The 27,605-nt window shown below is 32.9% G+C and overlaps 1 protein-coding gene across 5 annotated transcripts in view; it reads right to left on the bottom strand.

Annotated features, from left to right (window-relative positions):
- Positions 1 to 341: 341 nt before the first annotated feature.
- LOC148624265 (uncharacterized) overlaps positions 342 to 27,605 on the bottom strand; it is a 47,379-nt gene continuing 20,115 nt past the window's right edge. For 4 of the 5 annotated variants that reach the window (XM_088566886.1, XM_088566889.1, XM_088566887.1 and 1 more), the window contains exons 12-23: positions 26,446 to 26,718; positions 23,842 to 25,267; positions 20,840 to 20,921; positions 20,390 to 20,439; positions 16,167 to 16,253; positions 14,704 to 14,807; positions 12,965 to 13,040; positions 10,171 to 10,259; positions 9,464 to 9,727; positions 7,151 to 7,258; positions 5,273 to 5,442; positions 342 to 4,991 (exon numbers count right to left, since the gene is read on the bottom strand). In XM_088566886.1, the coding sequence (XP_088423012.1) occupies positions 4,850 to 4,991; positions 5,273 to 5,442; positions 7,151 to 7,258; positions 9,464 to 9,727; positions 10,171 to 10,259; positions 12,965 to 13,040; positions 14,704 to 14,807; positions 16,167 to 16,253; positions 20,390 to 20,439; positions 20,840 to 20,921; positions 23,842 to 25,267; positions 26,446 to 26,718 (2,871 nt within the window). In that variant the 3' untranslated portion in view covers positions 342 to 4,849. Of the gene's footprint in view, positions 4,992 to 5,272; positions 5,443 to 7,150; positions 7,259 to 9,463; positions 9,728 to 10,170; positions 10,260 to 12,964; positions 13,041 to 14,657; positions 14,808 to 16,166; positions 16,254 to 20,389; positions 20,440 to 20,839; positions 20,922 to 23,841; positions 25,268 to 26,445; positions 26,719 to 27,605 lie in introns of those variants that run through there. The other variant, XM_088566890.1, reaches the window with a different exon arrangement.

Genomic DNA, 27,605 nt, shown 5'->3' with positions numbered 1-27,605 from the left:
AAGTGGGTTTCTTAATATTAGGGAAACAAACCCAGTTATTTTCCTTTTTAAATGTATATAAAGAGCCTTTTCAGATCAGATGCACACCTACATTACTTCATTACACAATGCTGCTTTATTTGATTAATTCTAAAATGATTTTGTCCTTAACACTTTCTGACTGACATTAAAGTTGAAGAACTGAACAGAAAAATATTTATAAACACACAAAATTTATCCAGTTTCCTGAACTGCAACAATTTATAAATTCCTTATTAAGTCAATGTATTTGTGGGTTATAAAAAAAAAACTTTGGTCAAATAAATGCAGGCTTGGTAATTAAAAGACTTCATTCCACAAAATTTTAACAAGAATATATCTTTATTTCCATACACAGAGACAGTATACTTGCAACATATTTTTTTTCGTTTATTACACAACCTTTAATTCAAAGTACATGAGTAGCACAGCTCAGTTAAATATAGTCCTAACACAATCAACCCTGATTGCCACAAGATATTCTGGAGAATGATGGAAATATTCTAGTATTGACATAACTGTTTACAGTGACATAAACTTGAGCAACTTCCAATGATTAACATATTAAAACAAAGCTCAGAAGAACAAGCCTTATTGTGCAAAGATTATAAGAACTTTTCTAGAGAAAACCACAATAATTATCATCCATGATGTATTAACAGGTACTTTTCAAAGACAAAGATATCATGCTTAACGTATCCATCCTTACGGTGAATATTTCCAGTACAGCTGGAATAGGAAGCAGGTATACCCTTGCCTTCTAAAAATCATATCATGTGACCTTAGCATTTGAACTAGAAAATAGAGCAAGTTTTAGATTCTGTTTACTACAAATTATGCCCCAAGTTAGGTCAATATACATTCTAGAGATTTCACAAGTGTTCCGGATGTTACTTCATTGACAAATGGATATTACATCCAACGATCGATTTTACTTCAGGATATTTTTACAACAATGCAGACAGTTATACCAACATCAAATTATTTACAAGTTGTTATCCAACCTCAAGCTCATTTCTTAGAAAGAATATTTTTTGGATTATATTAATCATTAGGATTCCATGAAAATATTCATTAGCAAAATCTTATATTGACCCTTTAATTGTCATGATCCAGTTGCCTTAAGAACCAATCATTTAATTAGCAAGAGCAATAGGGAGGGCCTGGCATTTCAAGAAAAAAAAATACTACAAATTTTAGCATCCAAACAAAATACAACCCAAAAATTACTCAGCCATGGAGAGAAAAATTAGGATTCAATATTCCCCTATTACTTAAAAATGCACTGGAAGATTTTTCAAATAAGAATTTCAACTACGACTGCTACTGAAAAAAAAAATTTCTTTGCACTTTTGCCAAAAAAAAAAAAAAATCTCACTTATTAAAAAATCCCAGGCATCTTCTGACTAATTAAATAGTTGGTGCCTTATGATAAAAAAAATAAAGACAAAGGCAAGACTGCCAAACATACATTTCTAGCAGAAAATTAAAGACAAAAACAAAAATTTTATATTTAACTAACAATGAGTTCCTTACACTTATAATAAATCTCTTTTTGTGTGAGGCTTAAAAATAACCCATAAAACATGATATCTAAAATGAATGATGTCAAGTTGTATATGCACAAATATTTATAAATACATGTATCATTTAATTACATTTCTTCAATGACAATAATGACAAAATAAAATTATCTATGTTAAGAATAGTTTCACTGAAGCAAAGGCAGACAATAAATAATTTATCCATATCTTCTGCAAAAAAACATTTTGGCTGAAAACTCTTACAATGCCAAAAAGACAAAGTTTTCAGTTAGAAAGTGTCAGCAAATTTCATAACATTTTGCAACAAAATTTTTAAAAAAAAAATGTCCAATCTAAATGACATTGAAATAGGAACCATCTCTAAGGTCATAACAACACTTTGACCAAGAGTTTTAGGATTAATTGTGACACACCTAATTTTGCTGGTGACCAATCATACTAAGTATCAGGTCTGTATCATATAGGTTGTGGATATGATTTTTAACACCTTGATTATTTTTACCCAAAGTGTAGCCTATAATTCTTGCCTTGAAATTTGAACATTTTGGTATTAATCATAATTTTACTACTAATGCTAGTGAACAACTCCTCCTTCAAACATAATAGGTTGAAAAGCAGATATGAATCACAAGAATGCACAGACAGGGGTATGACTATAGGGCATACAACCACAAGGGTGCACAGACAGGGGCATGACTATAGGTGGCAGGGTCCAAAATAGTTATTGAAAGCATTGAATTATTTCAGATCTATAATTATTAACATCAATTCAGTGAAATTTAAAAAGAAAGTCAAAACTTCTACACACAAGTAACCAAGCCAATGAGAGCGAATAACTTGCATTGTACAGTTTCATTCTACCATAAAAAAAATGTAAGTAAATGACACAGTAATAAAGTACAAACACAATGTGTCATGTCAAATACATAGGCTGGTCATTAAAACAATCTCGATGTGAACATATAACAGTCATTTTTAGTTATAAAATGATATAATTTTTAACAAACATAATTTTTACATCAATATAAAATTTTTACTACATAAAATGAAAACCATTTATAAAATTTGTTCATTAATCACAAATAATACTATGCCATTATATCACAAAGCAGAAATGGGTTCTATAATGTACATTATTTACAAATATATAATCTAGATAAATCTTGGTATGATATAGTTTTAAGACCAGTAGTGAGCACTGTCTGTATGATACAAACAATTAACAAATCTATATACATTCATTAACAAAATGATTGCACATAGTAGAAATATGAAAAAAACACACTTTTAAACCAGTAAGTCCATTCAGGATTTGATTTGCATCATCTAATATCAAGATATATTGGGTATGCTAACTGCATGATCAAAATGTCTAAAAAGAAAACAAAATACATTAAGCACTAGAACAGTTTCATTCACACAAAGGAGATGGTTAGATTTTAGTACAACTTTGGTTGGTAACAGACATTTGGCTTTGAAATAATTGCACTTGATCTAACAGGAATTTGACATCAATTTTACGTTTCATAATATCTAATCATTTACCTGTTAGTAAAAGTCTTTTTATAAATCAACAACATTCCATCATGCAAAGGACATGATCCAATAAAAAACGTTTTCTAAGAGCCAGTCAAGAATGTAAAACAAATTTTGATGATGTTTACTGGTTAGATTTCTGTCTGTCTGTCAAACATGGCATTACCTATAGTTAAATCTTTCAAGTGCCTGTGTAAAGTTACATTTTTCAGGAAATAATTTTTGGTCAAACATGAATTGAACTTCTAACAGATAATAAATTTTAAATTTCCATAAGTACTGTTCACTGTCTAGTTAAATTACTTGGAGATTTTCATCATAATAGTTCAATATGTACCAGAATTCAGTAATAGCACACCTAATATTCTGCCTTGTCATTTATATCATGAGCTTCAAACATTATGGAATGACTCTCAGGGTACCGATTTGTATCCTTAGCTGCCTATCAATAAATTGTTACTTCAGTATAATCCCTATCTGTTCATTTAATCTCACACAACATAAAACTTTAAATGTCCTACTGTGTGTTGAAAGATTAGAACTATTACTTACTGTCTAATGATGTACGAAAACAATACTTAACATATAGTACATGATGCATGGTCATAGTGTAGTTGGTTTCCCCCAGAAATTGCATGGACCCAAGTGCAGTTGAGGTCTATTTTCCCTTTTGGTATGAGCAAGAAGAGCATTTAACACCATTTGATTCAAAGTTTCATGAACTATTTATAAAAATTTCTTTTGATATCAAGATGAAAAATTTGTACAAATAGCATCATAAAAGTTTAATAACTTATTCTGTCAGAATGCTTGGTTTGAGATTTGTAATAGTAGCAGTGCATATAATTTCCAGAAGCCAGATGAATTGGTATTATAAAGCAGAAATAGAATGTATTACCTGGGTATATCATGGTTCGAAGTAGGACTAAAGTCTATTCTGATCTTTTTGTTCCTCTAATATAAAAATAAACCCGTTTTTAGCTTGTCTAGTATAATTAAAAATATATACCATGTACACACACTATATGATATTCAAATCTGACAGGACACTGTTTGATTGAACCCAGATCTAATTAAAATTTAATCTATGGATTCTTTACTGTTAACTGTCATAGAGAGGCTTGATTTCCCATATTCTGATTTTGAACATTTAAGACACACAGTAAGACATGTAAAGCATTTTTGAAGTGAAAGAAATAGGTAAAGATATCTAGCTCATCCTTGAAATGATTTGTATGAATACTGCATCATCAGATTGAGTTTGAATATTCAATATAATAATAAAGATTTGTCACCAGATTAAATCAATATTGATGCTCATTCTTGAACTATAACAGGCATTGTTGACCACTTTTAAGTACATAACTTATTTAAAACAAAGAGCACTACATCAGAAATATAACAGTGAGAAAAGGAAGCAACAACATATCTTGCTATAACCAAACAACAAAACAAAAAGAGGTAAAATTACTGAAAGTTGTAGAAGTAAAATCTATCAGTTGAAACATCTTAAAAGAAAAGTTATTGTAATATCATGATTACTTTAATTCACTCATTATTTGTGTAACCTGAAAGAGGTATCTAATGATGCAAAACTGAGATCAAAAAGATTGCTGAATGGACCTCTGAACACAACTATCCAAAGACATCACAGATTCCTTTCAGAAGTCACTACTTAAAAGCTGCCTTAATAAAAATACAAATATATTTCTGCCTTCTAAGAAAGCCCTAATACAGATAAAGCACCAGAGTTACCCATTTGGGGACATTTTGGGTATCATATTGTCTTCTACAGGCACTGGTACTGGTTTCTTTGGGCCTGCCTTTTTATCAGCTTCATTCATTCGATGACTCTTCATATGAGCACTTCTACTTCTAATTTTGGGAAATACCCTGAAAAATAAGACAATAACATATAAAAAAAAGAAGGGAGATATTCTTTTTCTTGCAGATAGGTATGCATCTACTTTCCAACATTAAGTATAATTATGGATAAGCATTATATCTGAACAGAAACCTTATTATCTGAGATTTTTGTTATTTCATTAACCTATATTGCTCCTTCTACTCTTTGTTGACAACTGTTTTATGTAGCAGGTAACTTTATTACAAATATTTTTTTTTTATTAATAATGCACAAATCATAGTGTTTATGAGAATGTTGTATACCTTACCTGCCACAGAGTTTACATGGAAAGCCCTCTCCATTAATATCATCCATACTAGCTGGTGAACCCTGGGGTTTTGATCGTGAAGCTTTATACTCTCTAGCAGGAGAGTTACTTTTAGATCCACCACCATGAACCCTTATATGTCCATTCAAAGCCTGCTTTGAATTAAATGACTGCAATAAAATGAAAGAATAACTAGAAATGCAGTCAGAAGGTTCATAGAAAGATAATATCCCCATTTCAAGTGGAGTTAAGTCATTTAAAACGATTTAAGTTGGATTACATGTTTTTGCATAACCCAATAACAATTATCTTTCATCATGTACATTTACATATGATGCCTATCAATCCTATAAAATTTCATAAAAATCCACAGAGCAATATAAGAGCTACTGGTATGCTTACAATGATTTGACATGTAGAGCCATGAACTTGGATCAGTTCACTTTTAAGACATCAGAAAATAATTATCTCTTTTATGCACACATACATAGTATGAAATCTTCATATAACCTTCCAACAGAATTTCATCAAAATTCAAGGATTGAGCAAAATTTAATTATAAAAGCCTTAAATTTGATCACATCAATTTGCATGACTTTAACAATAACTATGCTCCTTAATGCACAGCTATATATTATACCTAACCTTTGTATTAAATTTCAACCAAAAACTGTTGAAAGGTTTTGGAGCAATTGCATACACAAGATATGTGGACAGATGAACACACAGACAGACAGGGAGATAGATTTCTATATATCAACTACAGAGCACAGTATTTTGGAAAAATAAGTTCTAAAGAAATTTGCATGTCTGTCACACTGACAACTTCATCCCACTTAACAATGACAGAAAAATAAGGACCACCAACATGTTCACCCATGCTATTCATAACAACTACAGATCACAAGGAGAATAGAATATTTCTCTCACAATTAGTGAACTTAAATCATTTTAAACAATCAAGTTGGATAATCTTCATGCTTATCTACATATGATGCCTTACTTCCTTAATTTTTTCTTTAAAATCTATTTCAGCTTTTTATTTGGAGTTACTTGTTCAAGGTTTGAGATAAAATCCTTTAATTGGATTACCCCCTTTGCAGGCATTAGGCAATTACTACTGTGAAAGTATTATTGTTCGTGGGGTACCAATTTTCATGGTTTTCGTGGGTTTGCTAAACCAAGAAATTTGGTTCCCAACGAAAAAAAAAAAATTCCATTCATTAGTATCGTAAAGTAGTCAATTCCATGAATTCAAGAATCTTCAAACTGATCGTATCCCCCTAAACCATGAAAATTGGTACCCAATAGTTAAAGTATTTCCACAGTATCTTTTTCTCATGCCCATCTTCATAAATGCATAACCATCCTATAATTTTTCAAAAATTCAAGAATTGTGTTTGTGAGATTTTCACAGGGATGAATTTACGAGGTCAACAAACAAAACAGAAATTGGCACAATCAGAAGTAAAACAGACAATAAAAAAAGAATCGTAACAGTTAAATCCAGATGTGAAATGGCAGAAATCCACTAAAAAACAGAAGAAAATCATCCCTGTTTTTACATGAATAACTTTTGAAGTATAATTATCTACCTTTACAGGCCACAGACAATGACTTGTAAATATCATGTCTTACCCTTCCTTCCTTCAAGACAGACAGACAGGGTAATATATACTATTCTATCTGAGCAGATAAAATGTACTGACTGTATATTTACAATTGATACATGGTCTATGACTGAATATAACTTTTTGTTGTGATGTCACAAAAGTTACATTGTTCTGAATGCAGTGCACAGCCTTTGTCTATATATCAACATTTTACATTTTATGGTATATTTAATTACAGTGGTTTTAAATGGTTTATTTGCCTTACCGCATAGCAGTCAGGATAATCACATGTGAAGACAGGAGCAGGTGATGAAGTTACAGAGGGGGGTGCTGAGGTATTGACAGAGGAACTATCATCTTCTTTATCGTGTAACTACAATATGTTTCATACAATAATAATGTCATCATTCTTCATAATCCAATTACAACAAATAAACTACCACAAATATATATAAGTTATGATGTATGCAAGTACCATCAATTAAACAATTACTATCATTAAAAGATGGACAGACTAATTTTTACAGTATGGCAACTTGAGGTAAAATCTCAATAGAGGTTCATACATGAACACTCTAATTTTGTGTAGACAATAAATATCTATAGATGATGACAGCACCATCATATTACATGACCACAAATATTTTGTAGTTGTATAAGAAGCACATTTGTTCCATTTGTATCAAACATAAACATGGTCAAATACAAACACATAATAAAACTGCTTCGCCATGGGCACTTGGGACAGGTGTAGACTTAATAAAACTCAGAATTCCAATTATGATTGAATTTTTGTTATAGTATAAGATTTCAACTAGAATGAAATAGACAAAGAATTTAAACTTTGCATTAGAAAAAAGAAAGAATAAATTAGTACAAATGTGGAGAAAATGTTTATTTTTGACACCTTTATTTGTGGTATCAAAACTAGTTGTATTATTTCATAGAGATCCCTGCACTTTTACTCCAGATCCAGGAAAAAGTTTATTTTAAGTACCAACCACCCAAACTGAATTAGATAACAGTTTTCTTTTGAAGTATGGCACAGTTTGGTACAATTTCTTAGAGATACACTTTTACATTAGTTATAGTCCATACGTCAAGAAAACGCTTATTTTTGGCCCTTTTTTCCTTTTACGGTTTGAGTGACAACCCAAAATGTTTTGTAGTAGGGCACATTTTGTTGCAATATCAAAGAACCATACACTTCTATTAAAGGAGAAGACCATGTTATTGTGCAAGTCATGAATATCAAAACTATATCGTTAAATATTCATGAAAATTAGATTGAAACAAAATAATTTCCTTTTCTAAATTAATTAATTGAGATTTATAATTAGGAAATTTGAATTTCCCGCGCCTATGAGAACCACCATCATCGGTTGAACTATGACGTCATGAAGTCGGTTTGTAAAGTGAAAGTAAATAGGTAATTGATTACGATATCCTAAAAATCACAAATTTGGGACTTTTCCCCTATAATTTCAACCCAAAATAGATAGAGGAAGAGATTGAGGCACAACATGTAAGCAAATGTCAGACAGCATTGAAGAAAAATGGGATTTGTAGCCATATGACTAGTATTTGTAAGGAAAATCTTACGACTACTCCAAAGAATGTTCGTGTTGCTGGTAAAAAAACTTTTAGACCATTTCTCTTTTATCATTCGTGCAATCGTAAGCTTGACAAGTCATCATGTTTTGGTGATTAGATAAAAAGGATCGTAGAAATATTTACGGAATATTCTTTGGTTACATATTATTTGCAGTACTTGCATCAGTACCAAACAGACTTAGTGACGTCATGAGCCAATCGGAAACTATCGGTAAAAATAAAAAAAGTCTGACTATGATCTTCCTTCAGATAGATAGGAGAGTTCTGCAAGATGGCTATTTACTTATATTTCAAGGAGTTCGAACTTTGCATAGCCTTGAGCATTTTATAAAAGTGCATTTTGCATTAAAAGTTATTTATTTTTGTTTATGTTGGTATGATTTATCATAGGAGCCTAACTTAATGCAAAGGTGGTCTTTCCCTTCATTACTGCAATCCTAAAAATATTTAAATCAAGTTTGGTGGTCTTTCCCTTTAAGTAATTGTCTGAACACAAGAAAATTGCTTGTTAATGATCCCTTTAAGGACCCTAGTTCTTAAACAGCTGAAGTCATAACCCCTAAAACCACTCCCAACCTTATTTTTTTCTGGTATGGAACCTCGGGGTAGTATTTCAAGGAGATCAATTCATCAAATGTGCATGGACGAAAAGAACAATGACAACAACATAGCATTAAACAAATTTTACCACAAGACACAATTTTTTTGTTATCTATACATTTTCATCACACTTAATAATCAAAGAAACAAAATTATGTTAACAATACACTCATGTAGCAAAATATGAGTTGTGGTTACATTCAGCCTCTATGTTGATACCTGTAAAAACTTTAAATATTGACTTTCATTGTTATGTATTATCTACATCCCAACTTACAAAACTCTTTTTCTGGGAAGAATGTTTGGACTTAAAGGGTAATAGCTTTGACAAATCAATAATTTTGTTCAACTCATAAACACCTACCAGATCATTGCCAGCATCCTCCATATCAGTAGAGCTGCCAGAATCATTATCGAAGTCCATTTCAACCTTGCCAGATGTTTCCCCTATTATACCCTGTTGCTCCTGGGGTTGTTGTTGTTGCTGCTGCTGTTGTGATCGAAGATTATACAACCTTTCTCTTTCTCTTTTATTACGAATGACTCTCAAGCGCTTGTGTTCATCAGGACAAACCTTTTTCCACAGGTAATAGTACTGAATACATTCTTTCACTGATTTGGTTCCAATCTTTTAAATAACAACATTTTTGTTTAATCATTTTAACCAAAGAATATAGAGGACATTGCATAATACTGACAAACTGAGAAGCCTAAGAGTTGTCAGAAATAAAATGGTGAAAGTGGTTTGGAGTTCACATCAAAATTTAACATTTTAATTTTTGGTAAAATTATGTATTTGTTATCATTTTACTTTTCTGAATCCAATATCACCTCCTTTAAATATCCCATTTTTTAAAATAAAGCATTATTCTATGCATATCTTGAAAAACAACATGTAGGCCACTAATACAGTTTGTTCCATTTGAACCCCAGCTTTGTGTTCCATTACTGGTTCATACCCAGTGGTTCATCTAAGACAACATAGCAGAGAAATAGAATTAATGGAAGTTGCTTTGTTCTGGTTAATGGAAAATAAGCGTATTCAGGACAAATATAACAAATGTTACTTACCTCTTTTGAAATACTATAGAAGTCTTTATCACATTTTAATAATGCATTCATATATTTTTCTGATTCTTCTGTAGTCCAAACATCATTTTCTAAATTAATGAACGAGAAATAAAAATAAACCTTATTCAAAAATACATGTAGTACTACTCAAAGCTCAAAAAATAACAGTCCAGCATCCCTTTGTCATCTATTCATGCAAATAATTTGTACAATTTCCATTTGATCCTCAAGTTATAATAAAAACCTAAAACCATATCAAATTAGAATTTTAAATATAAGTCACATAAAAGAATTACTAAAAACACAATGGAATTAATGACAAAGACAGAGTAGCCAAAAAACACATCTAAATTCGTTTGGATGAGAATGTTGATTGATAGTGACATGGTTACTAATTTTATATATTATTGACAACTTATAATTTCCATACCACCTAAGTGGACAGATTCCTCAGATTATTTTATTGCTGGCATATACCCAACTGTAAGGGGCCCTGTGCAGGTCCGGGTGTTAAAAGAATAGGCCTGCAGCAGTGCTAAGCTTGTCATATAAGGGCGACTAAATAGTGCTCAGAAACCTAGCCGGGGGCTAGGCGCTCTGCCCACAGAGCAACTGGGATGTGTGCCCCAGGCGGTGGAATGGGGTACCCCTGGCATGTTACATGCTGGGGTTGTCAGGCTACAATACGGAAAACCTGACCGCAAACCATAGTGGTGCACCGTGTTGGGAAAGATGCCACGTTCCTCGCACGTTAAAGAACCCTGCTGTGGTATTCGATAGGAGTAGGAACCTTTGCGCTCCGTTACAGGAGGCTAAATTGCCCTACCTTACCCATCCCCGCTTTTTCCAGTGGCAATCAAAATTTCAAAATTTGTCGACCCTATTATCCTTGTGACCCATCCTTTTTTTTTTTTTAATTTCATGTTCATTTTATCATCCATTTCATGTTCATTGTCTGAATATAGCTGAAATATTGCTGCTCGGACGTTAAACCCCAACAAACAAACAAACAAACCAACTGTAAGGGAGTGAAGCTAATGAAACTACATACAAAGTACAATTAACCTAACACAAGTGATTCATGTTCAAATGACCTTATCAGAAAACTTAACATTAAAACTTGAACAAGGAATATCAAAATCAATAGACCGTGAATACAAAAGAGTATGCATGAGTTGTGATAGTGGTGCTAATGCCACTGCATACCAAATATGATTGTAAACATGTTTAATATTACTTGACCTAATCAGAAAACTGAATATAAAATCTTACAGCTAGTTGAAATAGACCAGTTCCAATTTCAATACAAATCTTGGTAGGCTACTAAGTAGTTTAAATAGCTCTCTAGGTAGAAATCTGTCCTACATTATACCAAGGTGTCCTACTTAAATACTTCAGAACACCTGTGTGATCTTTTGGACACTGCTTTTTCAGTTTGAATAGCTGTCAATTATATGATTGATTGATTGATTGTTGGGGTTTTAACATCTGAGCAGCAATATTTCAGCTATACTCATGGGACATAAGGACAATAGGGTCAACAAATTTAGATTTCTACTAGAAAAAGGGAGGGATGGGCAACGTTGAGCAATTTAGCCTCTTGTGGCGGAGCGCAAAGGTTCCTACTATCGAATACCACAGCAGGGTTCTTTAATGTGCAAGGAACATAACATCTTTCCCAACACGGTGCACAACTATGGTTTGCGGTCCGGTTTTCCGTATTATAGACTGACAACCCCAGCATGTAACACGCCAGGGGTATCCCATTCCACCACCTGGGGCACACATCCCAGTTGCTCTGTGGGCAAAGCGCCTAGCCCCTGGCTAGGTTTCTGAGCACAATTTAGTCCCCTTTTACAACAAGCTTAGCGCTGCTTCAGGCCTATTCTTCTGGCACCCGGACCTGCACGGGGGTCAATTATGATGAACTTAACCTCTAAATGTCAAGTAAATATAAATCACTGAGGCAATTAAAATCATTGTTAAATTTTCTATTCTGTTACATTTTCAAGTTTATATTTTAGGGCATCTCATAAACACAGTTACTGTAAACCGAAGAAAAAACTCACTATTCTACATAAATTTGAATTGAAATTGGAACTGGTCTTTTTCAATCAGCTGTAACAAGAAATTAGTAACTTCCTGGTCAATAGGGGCATTTTCCTCTTGCGCCAGTTTACTTTTAGATTTTTGTAGTTAAATTGTGCCAATGAATGAATGATCGTTTTGCACCAGAATACAGGTTAAGTTATATTTGTTTTAGTGCTATATTAGATGCATGGTATGGTTATTGTTTGTTATTCACAATTTAAAAAAAAAAATCACTTTATAACTGGTGGTTCATCTATTTGCCAAGTATAATTATGAAAATATAAGAAATATTAGACTTTCATTTTAGTTTAAAAATGTAAATACAGACCCTCCTCCTTTTCCCGGGCTTGGGTGGACAGCTTTCCCTAGCCAAGTTAATGTTAAAAGAAATTATTTTAATATATCATGCATATCTAACTCATTTTCTTTATTTCATGATTGTTTAATTTTAGATTTTTACCTTTTTAATATTTAATTTCCTTATTTGTATTAGGCTCAATTAGGGCGCAATTTAACAATGATTTTTTATCCATCTGGCACAATAGGACGATGCCCGTCAATATATAGGTCAATCATACTTTTTAGTTGTTCCTTTATCTTGTTGTTATCATTTTTTTGGCTTATACTCAACATGAGTGAAGTTGAAAACAGAAATAAAATAACAAATCCTCTTAAGTTTATATCAGTTACTCATTTAACATACCTTGATATGTATATGAAAGTAAGGTGTGACTAGCAGGTAACTCTCTGGAAGACTCCATCAACATTAACATAGCTTTCTGTTAAAAAAAAGATTCACTGTGATATGACTCATAATATAAAACTCATACAATAATAGTGTCAAAAAAGAGTCAAAATTATTAATTACCATTACACCATAATTGATAATAAAAAATAACTTCTTAAACTGTTCAACGTATAAATTTAATTGAATATATTTCAATGCATTATATCAACTAATAAACATCCTCTCCCAGAGTATCTATATCATAGTGAAATAATGAACTATCCCACTACATAAAGTAAATTTTGATTAACTGCCTTGTTTTCACTTTCATCAAAATAAACCATTTATTAAAATGTGCACTCCATTTACAACCAGTTAATTCTGCAGAAGAAACAAGATAAACATCTTTTTTTCAGTCTTTTTTTTTTTCTCAAAGAAAGCAGGCTCAAAGATGAGACAGTCATATATGTAACTGAAATACATCTTTTATACCAGTCTTTATTTTCAGATTTGTTCCATAAGATCTTATGGCCGATTTCCCCATAAAAAAATAGTAGAACTGATACACATTTTCTAAACTTACATATATCATAATTAAATTTCCTTTGTAGTAAAAAATGGGATTTATAGAATCAATAAAACAAGAGGCTGCCATGAACCTGAATCGCTCAACTGGTTAAAGTTTGCCTGACAACTTTGATCTCTAAAGACTTTGAATGAATTAGAGTAAGGATCAATGGTTTTGGAGATATGTGTGAAAGACTACTGTCTGACCCCCATGTTCTATTTTTAGTAACAGGTGCCATGTTTTTAACGGATCAAAAATCACCACAACATTCATACCAAGTTTGATTCCAAGTGGTCAAGTAGGTTCAGAGGAAAGAAATAACATTAAAAATAGCCAAAAAAAAAAAAAAAGTTGAAAATTTGACCACAGATAGATTTCATCATGTTGAACACTTTAACCCGATGTCAGAATTGGCGAAACCTAATGGTTTTGGAGATATATGCGAAAAACTACTTCGGCCAGATTAGCTAAAAATAGGAATTATACATTTTGTACTAAGATCAGTCAATGTTAATGAGTATCTATGAGACTGCTTTAAATGAGTACAGTACATTATTTTATAGATCATATAAAATTTATATGTACTCCTTTTGTAATAGCTTATTTAGCACTTTCTCCTAAGTAGACCCAATTATTTTAAAACACCTATAGTATCTTATGTGTTAGCATTCCCTGAATATGCATTTTCAAGATGCTGGCATTTCTTGAAGACACCATTACATACATGTATATCAATTTACCTTTAAGTCACCTGGAAAGTATCATAGCTTACTAGTTTACCTAGGAAGTATTATAGTTTGGCTGCTTACCTGTAAATCTCCATGGAAGTATTATAGCTTATCAATATTGAATAATATCCTTGTATGCCAAATGGAAAGTATCATAGCTCAGTAGTTTACCTTGATGTTACGGAAAAAAATAACATAGCAGTGCAGTTTACTTTGAATTTACCAAGGAAATAACATAGCTCACTAGTTTACCTATAAGTCACAATGGAAGTATTATAGCTGATCAGTTCACCTGCAGGTTACCTAGGAAGCATTATTGGTCATCGCTTCATCAGAAAGTTACACGAGTAGTATAATAGCCAAACAAATTTACCTGTAAATCGCCTGGGAAGTACATGTATTACAGGTGATTAGTTTACCTGTAAGTTACCAGCACACATATGAAGTACATGAAGAGCATATTCTGTGTTACAACCATTTCCTTGTACAGCAGCACTGTTAGCAAAGTCTTGAAAATATTGCACTGAAATCAAGCATAATGGTAAATCAGTATCTCACTTTCAAAAATATTTGCATCATTTTTAGGTGGATATTTTCATCCATACATAAGACCGCATCTAGCCAACAGATAATAGCGAACAGAACATAAAAAAATCTGGAGAATCTTCAAAAGGATTTGAAGTATGAGTAGGTGTAACTGCCATGTGATAAAATTTACAACACATTTATCATCAAACTTTTAGTGAGGTGACAAATTTTCTGGGCATCATCTTTAGAAAAATGGACATGTAGATCTTTAACAATTATCATTAAGAAAAGTGATTCGTTTAATCATTAGTTCTTTAAAGTTACTTTACCAATAGTAAAGTAATATCACAAATAATTGTCAGAAATGGGGTCATTATGCAAATATAAATAACTATAGCAATCAAAACAACATTGCAGATTAAAAGGTTTAAAACATATAGCAAATTCAGAAGTCAACTGCCTTTCTTTGTCAAAATCTCGATAAAAATACAGTAGATTACTTGAAATTCTCAAAAAGATACAGTGAAACTTCAGAAAACCGGTCTTCCCTTCAAACTGGCCTTTTTCAAAAGTCCCAGCCGATATACCTTAAAACCTGTGTGTTTTGTCTTCAATAGACTGGCCACCCCCTAGAACCGTACATCAGCCAGTTTTGGACAGTTTAGTTACATATTTCAAATAAAAACAACCTCACAGATCCGGCCCCCCGGTTATTGTTCACCTGTTATAAATGTGTCAACAAAACTGTAAATGATTATGTAATTAATAATTCATTCACTGACTGGTTTGCATTTCATCAGTGGACAGATGATAATTGAAGGGGACAGAATTTAATGCAGACATTACTTTTGTTACTGGTTGGTGTTAATTGGTGTGTACACACGTCAGGCAACCAGGGTCATTTAATAGTACAATCTTTACAATCTTTTAATTGTCAATTAATGTGACCTGTACCCAAGCCAAAACAACATAGGGGTGAAATTATTAGACTTTGTTGATAGGTAATTTACAAAAACAATACAAATAATTAATTTCCATCAATAGCCCTTTGATCTTTAATACACACTCCTTCAAACCATGAACATTATTTTGTCGGCAGTACTGTTTGTAAAATCAAATCATTTACAAATGATGCCAGCTTTGAAATGTAATAAAAGGCCAAAAAGTTTTGAATTGGCAATAAACATGTCTTGACCAACAAACTGACAAGGTGTAGGGTTATAGAACACATTAATGGAAACAGCTCTTAGAATGCATTGCCACTTTTCACAAAACCGGCCATTTTTTCTTGTCCCAATGGTGGCCGTTTTGGAGAAGTTTCACTGTATATGTGCATAGTGTTTCAGATATTTACCTTCTTCATCCAAACACTCCTTAATTTTTTCTGGGCAAAAAACTAAATCTTCTTTTGAAAGAGTTTTCAGTGCATCTTTCTTGTTGCCTGATTAAAAGAAAAAATGGTAATGAAAATTCAAGTTGTTACATAGCTTAAATATTTCCTTGTTTATAATAAAGGAAGCAGTGATTTACCAATTTTTCCCTGTGTAAAATTTTTTCATAATTCACACTGTGAAATTAATTCAGTAATTTCACTCTTGGACTTCCTCCTTTCAAATGTCAGAACATGAACATAAATCTGCCATTCACAAAATTAAAAATTGATGTTGAAAATAGCAACCAATAATGGATAAAATCTATATGATAAATAGGATAACCAACTGGTTATCGTGAATAACAAAAATATAAACCCTCCCAAGAACACATTAAAATTTAACTTGTGTGCAGAAAAAAAATCATTAAATCTTGGTATTCTTCTGCACTTGTAATCATATTTTGGTTATTCACTCTTTCCCATTAATAATCCTATTATCATTTCAATAGGAAAAGCCAAGGAAAGATAATGTAATATATCGTAGTATTTGCATGGAAACTATAATCATTTTCAGAAGAGAACTGATGTGTTCTATAATTGACTCTGATCCTGCTTCATACAGTAACTGTTGTCTTGTACATGTATACACAAAATTAAGGATGCTGTTCATCCAAAAATGGATTTTTTTAAATTGAAACTGTCAGAATGATAGTAAGTAGCCAAAAACCAATATTTATAAACAGAAGTACCAGGAGCCTGAATCGCTCACCTTGTTAAAGTTTGTATTTCAAGGGCAATAAATATATTAAGGAGTCGTCTATTAATTTTGACTCAAGAAGACTTCGGTAGGACTTATCATAAAGATCATTTCAGCAATTGAAAGTTTCTATCTATCTATCTATCTATCTTTCAAGATATTACCTGAAAATTACCCCCCCCCCCCAAGAAAAAACCCACGTAATTTTACACCTTTCAAGGGCAATAACTCTTACAAGGACTTTTCTGAAAACTTTGATCCCTGAAGACTTTGGCAGACCTTATAATAAAGATCATTTCAGCAATTAATAGAATTTGGCTAAACCTAATGGTTTTGGAGATATAAAGGCCAAAAACTATCTCTAATTTCTATTTTTAGAAATGGCAGCCATGTTTTTCGAAAGATCAAAAATCACCATGTCAGTTCTATGCAGGATACTCAAAGGAACATTCATACCAGGTTTGATTCCAATTGGTCAAATAGTGTCAGAGGAAGAGAATTTTGAAAGAAATAACATTAAAATAGCAAAAAAAAAAAAAAAACATTAAAAAAGGGCAACATCTCCAACATGGCCTAACAGATTAAAATGGAAATTTGACTACAGATAGATCTCATCATGCTGAACACTTTTACCTACATCAGAATTTATCAAAACCTAATGGTTTTGGAGATAAATGCAAAAATCTGCTGTCTAACCCAAGGGTCCGGAAATTTTGACAGCCCATGTCAGACATTTTATCAAATTTCAGCAGACTTTTGTGTCAGTCTTTTATCTGCCTAGATTGAGAATTAACTTTAAAAAAAACCTCTTTTTGTGGTTATTTAAAGATAAATATTGGAATTTGTGTTATTCCACCACATACTCTATCTTTTACAAAATATCTGAACGAGTGAACAAGTTCGGTTTCAACAACATGTGGACGTTCTGACATGAAAACAAAACATTGTGTCTCAAATCAAGTAATAAATGTATGAAAATTCTCAGATTTCTTCAATTAATTCGTATATGCAATGGTGCTGCATGTGTAGCGTTAATTTAACAAGAGGCTCCCAGGAGCCTGAATCACTCACCTGGTTAAATTTTTCCCTTTCAAGGGCAATAACTTTAACAAGAAGTTGTCGGACAATTTTGACTCCATGAAGACTTTGGTAGGACTTATCATGAGGATCATTTCATCAATCCAAAGTTACATTGTATCAACCCTAGTTTTCAAGATATTGACTGAAAACAGCAAAAAGCGTAAAGGGCAATAACTCTTATATGGAGTCGTCTGACAACTTTGATCCCTAGACACTTTTGTAGGCCTCATAATAAGAATCATTTCAGCAATCGAAAGTTTCATCTATCTATCATAGTTTTCAAGATATAGGCTGAAAACTGTAAACAGGAAAAGTCATTTTTCATCTCTCAAGGGCAATAACCCTTACATGGAGTCATCTGACAATTTTGATCCCATGAAGACTTTTGTAGGCCTTATAATAAGGATATTTCAGCAATTGAAAGATATTAGCCAAACCTAACAGTTGTGGAGATATAAGCAGAAAACTACTGTACAACCCCTATGTTCTATTTTTAGTAAAGGCGGCAATGTTTTTTTAACCAATCAAAAATCCAAACAGTCATTTTGTTAAGGATACTCTAAAAAACAAATATACCAACTTTCATTGAATTCTGTAAACTAGTTTCTGAGGAGAATATTTTTGAAAGTAATAACATAAAAAACAGCCAAAAAAAGGCAGCAACTCAAACATGGGTCAACAGACTTTCACCAAAATTTGATCACAGATGGATCTCATCATGCTGGATACTTTTACCCATGTAAGAATTTAGCTAAACCTAAGGGTTTTAAAGATATATGCAAAAATCTAATGTCTGACCCCTATGTTCTATTTTTAGTAATGGCGGCCATGTTTTTTAACCGATCAAAAATCCAAACGGTCATTTTGTGCAGGATACTCTAAGGAACAGTCATTATAAGTTTCATGCAAATCTATTCAGTAGTTTCAGAGTAGAAGATGTTTGAAGAAATTGTTAACTAAGACGATGACGGATGCCAAATGTTGGCAATAGCTCACATGGTCTACGGCAAGATGAGCTAATTATGCAATCAACTAATCAGTTACAGGTAAAAGCACAGTTACAGGTGGCTGCACATTGGCTAATTAATATTGATGTACACCTGTCAAATAATTTAAAGTAAATAATTAGGAGAGTGGTAGATAGGATGTTTATACAGTAATTAAACCATGCTGACTGTAATTTATAAGGGTAGACAATTTTTTATGTCCGATATTGGAAAATATTGCAAAATTTGTTGGTCAATGACCGACATTTTTTACGGTTTCTGGATTCTTGGTCTGACGGCTATGTTCTATTTTTAGTAACGACGGCTATGTTTTTTTAACAGATCAAAAATCCAAACGGTCATTTTGTGCAGAATACTCTAACAATCAAAACAAGTTTCATCCAAATCCATTCAGTAGTCTCAGAGGAGATGTTTGAAGAAATTGTTAATGATGATGACAATGGAGGCCAAGTGATGGCATTAGCTCACATGGCGAATGACCAGGTGAGCTAAAAGCAAGAAATATGTGAGTGATGGGTTACTAGTGATGCCCCGCTTTCAATCATGATATCAGGAACATAAACAAAGTTGTTCTAAATTTTTTTCTGAAAATGGATCCCCCATAAAAGAATTGTGTTAAAATTTAGAGCTGCTGTGATGAGTAGTTGCTGAAAAAAGTGTGGGAACTTGCCAAAACATAAAGTCAAAAAATAAACCAAGTCCTAGGTAAACAAATTTTCCAAAAATGAATCCCACCGTATTGCATACATACAGGAAGAATCTGTTAACATTTCAAGATGCTATAATGAGAATTGATGAGAAAAATTGTGACAAAATTTCAAGTCCACAGTAAACAGGAAGTTGTTATTGATTTTTATCACTAACATTAAATTACTGAAGTAACCACATTTTTAGCAATTTCACAGCCAGAATTTAACATATTTTTAAGCTAAAAATTTTTTCATTTGAACTGGAGATCCATATGCTTATACTCAAGTCTGGAAACCAAATGTCTTTCGACAAAGACAGTGATGTATTAGACCTCAAAACAGGTGTTTGCAAGTCTTGAGGTAAACTAAAATGGTCTTGCAGAAACCAATCATTCGACAAACAAAGCCAATTTTAGAGCTCTCAACTTCACAAAAGATAAGGGACAATATCACGAGAAAGTGTTAACATATGGTCTTTTTTTATGGGCGTAAAATTTTGAGACAAATTGGTACATGAGAAATTCTGCTATTTCTTATTTTGTGCAATAAGTACTCTAGCCCAGAATAAACATTTTGTCGAATTTATTTTGGTGTTTTTAGACAAACTGCTTGAATATGCAAAAATCAGCATCCTGTGAAAATTACCCGCATTATGGTATCTGTTAAACTTACTATTGAATGGAGGAATCTCAGCTTGGTACTGTGAACCTATGTTTACATGTCTGAAATAATAAAGAATTAATCAAATTCATTTTCAGTATATATGTATTGATTAACAATAGAAAAAAATAAGTCCTACAAAGACACTGATAGCCTCTCAATAGATTTGTATCAGGCAGCTTTTAATGTCATTTGTATTCATGAGAAATTCTAATTTGACATCTGTATACAATTTGGGTACACACACTAACATCATATACAACCAGTGGGAAGATTTTCTATTTTGTATTTTTCCATGTCCATGTCTTAGGTGATGTGTGCTTTATTAAACAGCCCATAGACGGCATAAAGAATTAAAAATCGTTGATACAGATGTAGATTGAAATAGACAGTAATAATTGTTTTTGTAGACAAATGTGCCACATATATTCAATAACTTAATAAACAATTAGATAATCTTACGGCAGAATATCAGTTTCAGGTGGTGCCTCTGTGTCAGTCTCTTCAACCTTTATATCTGCTGTTGCACTACTGATGCTGGTACCTGGAGAGAATGATTTTGAAAGGTTAATTGAAGACAAAACAAATGCTAAGAGAACAACAGTGCCCTTAAATAGGACTAGTTATAATATCTGGAACAAGAGGCTCCCAGGAGCCTGAAGGGAAAGAAGTACTATTTATTGCCCTGCATTAGGTTGACCAATCATGTACCCTATTCAGACGAAAGGAAGTAGAACTTTGAAAGGACAGATTGGTGTACTGGCAAAGTTTGTAATGATGATTTTTCTCTCTCAGATTCTCAAAGGATTAAAGTTTAAAAAAAAAAAAGTTTATTTTTTTACCCTTCAAAATGCATAGTTTATGAAATTTTAAAAAGACTGTATATTACAAATGAATGTGGAACCGAAAAAATGCAAAACTTCCGGTACCTTCAAACTTTTGATGGTGGTTAAAAAAAAAGATGGTCAACCTCTATTCCTATGGTGATTTTTCGATCTCTGAATGAAAGTACTACAACAGAAAATGGTTTTTGAGTCCTAGTTTTAATTAGATATTACTGAAAAACTTGAAAAGGTTAGTATTTTCAGCTATGGGAAAATAAATACTACCATTTTCCCTGAATCGCTCACCTGTTTAAATTTTTGCCTTTTAAGGGCAATAATTCTAACAAGGAGTGGTCAGACAATTTGGACTCCATTTGATTAATTGGACACATTTGTAAGCCTTACAATACAGATCATTTCAGCAATAGAAAGCTATTGGCTAAACCTAACAGATTTGCAGATGAATGCAAACATCTGCTGTCTGACCCAATATTTCTATTTTTAGAAATGACAGCCATGTTTTCTCAGTGATCAAAAATCTGTCATTTCGTTAAGGATACCCTATAAAACATAAATGTCAACTTTCATTGAATTCTGTAGAGCAGTTTCTCAGGAGGAGATTTTTTGAAGTAATAACATCATGAACAGAAAAAACGTCCAAAAAGGGTAATAACTCCAACATGGTTCAGGTCTCACTAACCACTTCCGGGTCAAATGGCCACTCCCCTATGTAGTACCAAAAACACACTGAACCTAGACATATACAATGTAAGTGCATTATTTGTGTGTATTATGATTAAAAGTAGTCAAAATGAAGCTGAGAATGTGTACTTTAAAATCATATATGTAATTAACTACAAAAGTGTATGAATATTGTTTACATGTGTGAGTAATTTGCCTCCATGCTGTCAGTTAGCAGAACAGGTAAAAATGTAGATTTTCAGTATTATTTATTCAAGTAAATTTTGTGAAGAATTTCTACTATCATTGTACCATTAGCATAATGATTTTGGAAGCCTTATTTTCCAAGCTTCGCAACGGTATGCAACTTTAAGATGTCATTTGTCCTGGGAATTCACAGTGAGACTTTGAAAATTACTTTTTTAACATGTAAAGTAATGGAAACGTTAGAAGTGGTTAGTGAGACCTCAACGTATGTTCACCAAAATTAGACCACAGATAGATCTCTTCATGCTGAATAATTACCCCATCAGATTTTGGTTAAACCTAACCGTTTTGGAGATATATGCAAAAAATCTGCTGTCTGACCCCAATATTCAATATTTAGTAACAGTGGCCATGCTTTATAACAGATCAAAAATCCAAACGGTCATTTTGTTAAGGATGCCCTTTAAAACAAAAAAAACCAACTATCATTGAATTCTGTATAGCAGTTTCTGAGGAGAAGATTTTCTAAAATAATAACATTAAAAATAGCAAAAAACGTCCAAAAAGGGCACTAACTCCAACATGGGTCAACAGATTTTCACCAAATTTTGACCACAAATAGATCTCATCATGCTGAACACTTTTATCCCCATGTCAAAATTCATCTAAACCTAACTGTTTTGGAGATAAATGCGAAAAACTACTGTGACCCCTATGTTCTATTTTTAGTAACGGCAGCCATGTTTTTCAACGGATCCAAAATTCTCAGATCAGTTCTATGTACGATACCCCAAGAAACATTCATACCAAGTTTGGTTCCAATTGGTCAGGTGGTGTCAAGAGGAGAAGAGTTTTGAAAGAAATAACATTAAAAATAGCAAAAAATGTTGAAAAAGAGCAATAATTCCAACATGGCTTAACATATCAAAATAAAAATTTGACCAGATAGATCTCATCATGCTGAACACTTTTAACCCATGTCAGAATTTGGCTAAATCTAACAGTTTAGGAGATATATGCAAAAAACTACTGTCTGACTCCTATGTTTTATTTATAGTAATGGCGGCCATGTTTTTCGACAGATCAAAAATCCCCACACCAGTTCTATGCACAATACCCCAAGGAACATTCAAAGTAAGTTTGGTTCCAATTGGTCAAGTGGTGTGAGAGGAGAAGAGTTTTGAAAGAAATAACATTAAAAATAGCAAGAAATGTTGAAAAAGGGCAACAACTCCAACATAGCTTAATAGATTAAAATAAAAATTTGACCGCAGATAGATCTCATCATGCTGAACACTTTTACCCTATTTTGGCTTAACAGTTTTGGAGATATATGCGAAAAAATACTGTCTGAGCCCTACATTCTATTTCTATGGATCAAAAATCCCCACATCAGTTCTATGCAGGATACCCCAAGGAACATTCATACCAAGTTTGGTTCAAATTGGTCAAGTAGTTTCAGAGAAGAGTTTTGAAAAATTGTTAAAGATGATGCCAAGTGATGGCAATAGCTCACGTGGCCTTCGGCCAGGTGAGCTAAAAAAACTCATTTTACATGTACATGAATGTGTAAGTACCTTAACCTAGCTACATGCAGTAACAGTTCATCCAATTATGGAAAAAATCTGCATTCAATTTTTTGTAAATAATTAACTTTTATCCAAGTATATTCAACCCTACTAAAACATTACAACTTCTAAAATAGAAACACAGTGGAAGACAAGTGTGTTATTTAAGAAAACAATGACTTACTTCTACTCATGGCAAGTAGACTGGTCCTTGGAGTGACTGGTGCTGTCATTGGAGTCATTGGAGGTCGCTGTATATTCCAAAATAAACCAGATCCACTACGTATTGGGCTGAGCATAGGCGGAGGGGTGTAAGGGGGAGGGGTATTGCCTTTGTGTTCACCGGTCAAAACTCGTGGAGATCTCAAACGACTCTGGAAACCTCCAGAACCACCATTTCCAGGAATGAAAAGAGGAGCTGGTCGATGTTTACGTTTTATACGCAGATGAAAGTTTGTAAGACAATTAGGATTTCTAAACAGACCAGCACCATCTGACTTAGATAAAGGCTGATCAAAGGAATCAACTGATTTTTGTTTATACTTCCATAAGCACTCCTCAGTTTGACTTCTTGGTCTCATGAATGTATGATCTTCACTGTTAGACCTGTAGTATTTATAATCATCACCAGATTTACTCCTCATTCTTGGCTTCATATTAGTTTTATTAAAAGTCACAGCACTAATAGAATTATTAAATTTAGCACTACTTGTATGCCCTTTATTATTACTACCCATTCCTTGTAGAATACTACTAGTGGAGTCAAGATCATGCTCATTTCCTACTGACAGTCTTCTTTTCAATTCTGTATGTTCACCAGGATTAGTTTTATGTCTATGGTGTTTAGTATTTTTTATGTTCTCTGGACGAGCAAAGTCATTATGATTGCCATCCACACCAGGGAACAAAAATGGGTTTTGTTCAGCTGCCTTTGGTTCTGGTTTTCTGGCCTCTGGTTTATATAAAGGATGATCTGACTTAGCTTTTTGCCCTGGTGGGTCTATTAATGGCACATCTTTATTTCCTAATAAATTTTCAATCCCATTTCCCTGATCACTAAAGAAATGTGAATAAACTATTGTAGATCTCCTATTGTCCTGTAACTGACCATGACTTGACGGTGCAATCATGGATTTCTCCTGCCCTGACTGCTGTGAAGGTAATATTGTTTTAGCACTTGACAAAGAAGATTTTTGATAAGGGTTTCCAATAGTTTCTAGAATGAGAGACAAATCCTGATCTGTTGAGGTTACATCACCTTTGAAATGTTGTGACTGTCCTGGTACAAATGACTGTCCTACATTAGAAGGCTCTGTTGGTGTTTTAAGATCAAACTGAGGTATTTGTGCAATAGCTGTCTGTAAGTTTGATTGGATAGAGTTTGGGTTGAGAGTCATGGGAGGTGGAGAAAGATCTATGTGTCTCATTGGTTCAGAAAAACCACTGGCACTTTGCTGGCTGTTAAGTGTATCATTCCTCTGTTGAAGAAGCTGTTGAAGTTGATGATTTGTTATCTGCTGAGGACTTGGTGTTTCAATAGGAAATTGAGTTTGGTGTTGAGTTTCTTCAAATGACACCTGTCTTTGTACAATTGTTGGTCTTGCAGGTACCTGAAAAATATTATATACTCAGTGAATATCAATTCAATGATAAACCTGATGCATGATCAACAACTGATCTGTTTTAACATTCGTTGATACAATAAGATACTTGCTTAGCCGTGTCAAGCCTGGTGAGCTATCTGAGATTTCCTTTACACAACCACTGAAGGGTAAACTAACCCAAAGTGTGATGGACAGATGAACATGACAGTAAAAATATTCATCTACCGTATATACTTGCCATAAGTCGGAATTTTGGGACCAACTTTGTAACTGCTGGGAAGGGTTCCGACTTAAAGACAAGATCCAGCTTATTAACTAAAACTTTTGGTTTGAAAATGTTGAAAGCTTGATAACTGACACGAGTGTGACACCAATACAGCCAGACCGGCACCGTTTACCCCAATGTTATATTGTGAACTTCAGTTTTATAGAAAAACTGTTTTCATCTTCTACCTTTTACAGCTAAAATATGATGCAGTAAGAAAACATTTAGTGTTCAGTCTTTATTTTGCCACAATACTGGCCTTTTACTTTATTCATATTTACCTGTGTACATTCATATAACCAACAACCCAAAGTTGTAATAGAAACATGATTCAATAACATACCATAATATGTGACAAAAGTATTCAACATTTTAGTTGGTATGACAATTCTATTTATGAATTTCTTAGTCTTAAGATAAAACCTCTTAACTGAAATATCTTCAAAAATGAGATGTAAGAGTGTCATAAAGTTTCTGTTTTATTCTTTGCTGTTCCATATATTTATGATTTTAATTTGGGTTATTAGTTGTACCCAAATTAGAATGAATGAAAAAATGGCTGTATCAAGACAATGCATACAGCTTGTCAAAAATTACTAAGTAACATAAAAACAACTATGGCTTGTAATTATTTATTTCAACATTTATTGGTTATCAAAACAAACAGGTATTCTAACTGAGTAACTTAGGATGTTTGTGATGCAGCTGTCAGAAATCAGTCTGACTTATAAGCCAGTCAAGGCTAGGTACCAGAAATCTTGTGATGATTATAGGCGGATTGACTTACACTCCACCTACACTTATAGTCTACCAAAGATTAAAATCACACACTGAAAGATCTATTTTTTACAATGACAACCCAGTATCATTTTTGTATTGATAAAAACATCAAATCATTTAAATTTAATGTGATACCTACCTGAGTAGTGGGGACGGAAGCAGGATCAGGTGTGGATTCTTCTTTGGCTTGTGGTAGGTGGTGTATCAGGGCAGGTGACTGTCCAGAACTGTACGGTATGGTACTGAAAACTTGCTGTTTCATTTTTTCCAAGAGAACACTATTTACATGACCTTGATTATTAGGCATTGATTGGCCCATATTATGAGAAAAACTTGTTGATTGAATACTTGCTTTCGGTTGTCCAATGTGTTGGATTGGGGAGAGATTACTGGCCTTAGCTTGAACACCATGCTATAATTAAAAACATACAAGAAATACAATAATTACATCTATGCTAACAACAAATGTTTACGCCTGAACTGTGTCCTGCAAATATGGAGACAACTTCTTAGATTGACACATCTAATAACTTTGACCTGAATTTATGTTTGACAGAGTATTTTCAGTGTGGATATCAGGTTATAACTGTTTTATCCTGAAAGGGGGACTGATATTCAATGTTGGATAAGAATTTTATGTTCATGCAAGCATAAAACAGTTTTCATTATATTTCAGCAGTAACCAAAATCAGTCTGCCTTGTTAAGTAATGGGTAAAATAAAGAATCTTTATTTTTATTTTTTTAAATGGATGAGTAAAAATATTTTTTCTCCAAAATTTGTAACATTAACTTTTCTTTTCAAAAAGATCCAGGCCCACCTCACAAATAAAATGGTAGGTGCCTAAGTATTAAACATCGAAATTTACCAAATAAACTACAATTTGGATATTTGAATGTTCTAGAGATAAAAGTAAACTAAGTATCATCAATGTAATATGAGGAAGGTGTAACCTGTAAGAGGACAAGGTTGAATAAATCATGCTTTAACTGCATTTAGGAGACAAAATAGGGTGTTTATATACACGTACAGACCAAGATGCCAAACATGCCAGTCACTGATAGAAAAATATAGCAATTGTCTAATTTGAACAATTAGACATTGTTCTAAGGCCTATTTCAACATCAAAAGTACATATATGTGGCAAATACTTATTTTCAATATTAATGGTCAATAATTTAACCATGGGATCAGTACATCAGGCACAATGTAAAGATGTAAACTAGATATGGCTGACCTGACCCGGGTTTACAATTGTAACAGCTAAATCAATGGTGCATAACATGTTAACATTATGCAA

The sequence above is a fragment of the Perna viridis genome, chromosome 2 (genome assembly GCF_037379345.1).
Source record: "Perna viridis isolate PV_CMFRI_1.1 ecotype Kerala chromosome 2, ASM3737934v1, whole genome shotgun sequence".
NCBI classification, from domain to species: Eukaryota; Metazoa; Mollusca; class Bivalvia; order Mytilida; family Mytilidae; genus Perna; species Perna viridis.
Note: the sequence above shows the minus strand (reverse complement) of the source record. Positions and strands in the feature narration are given on the sequence as shown.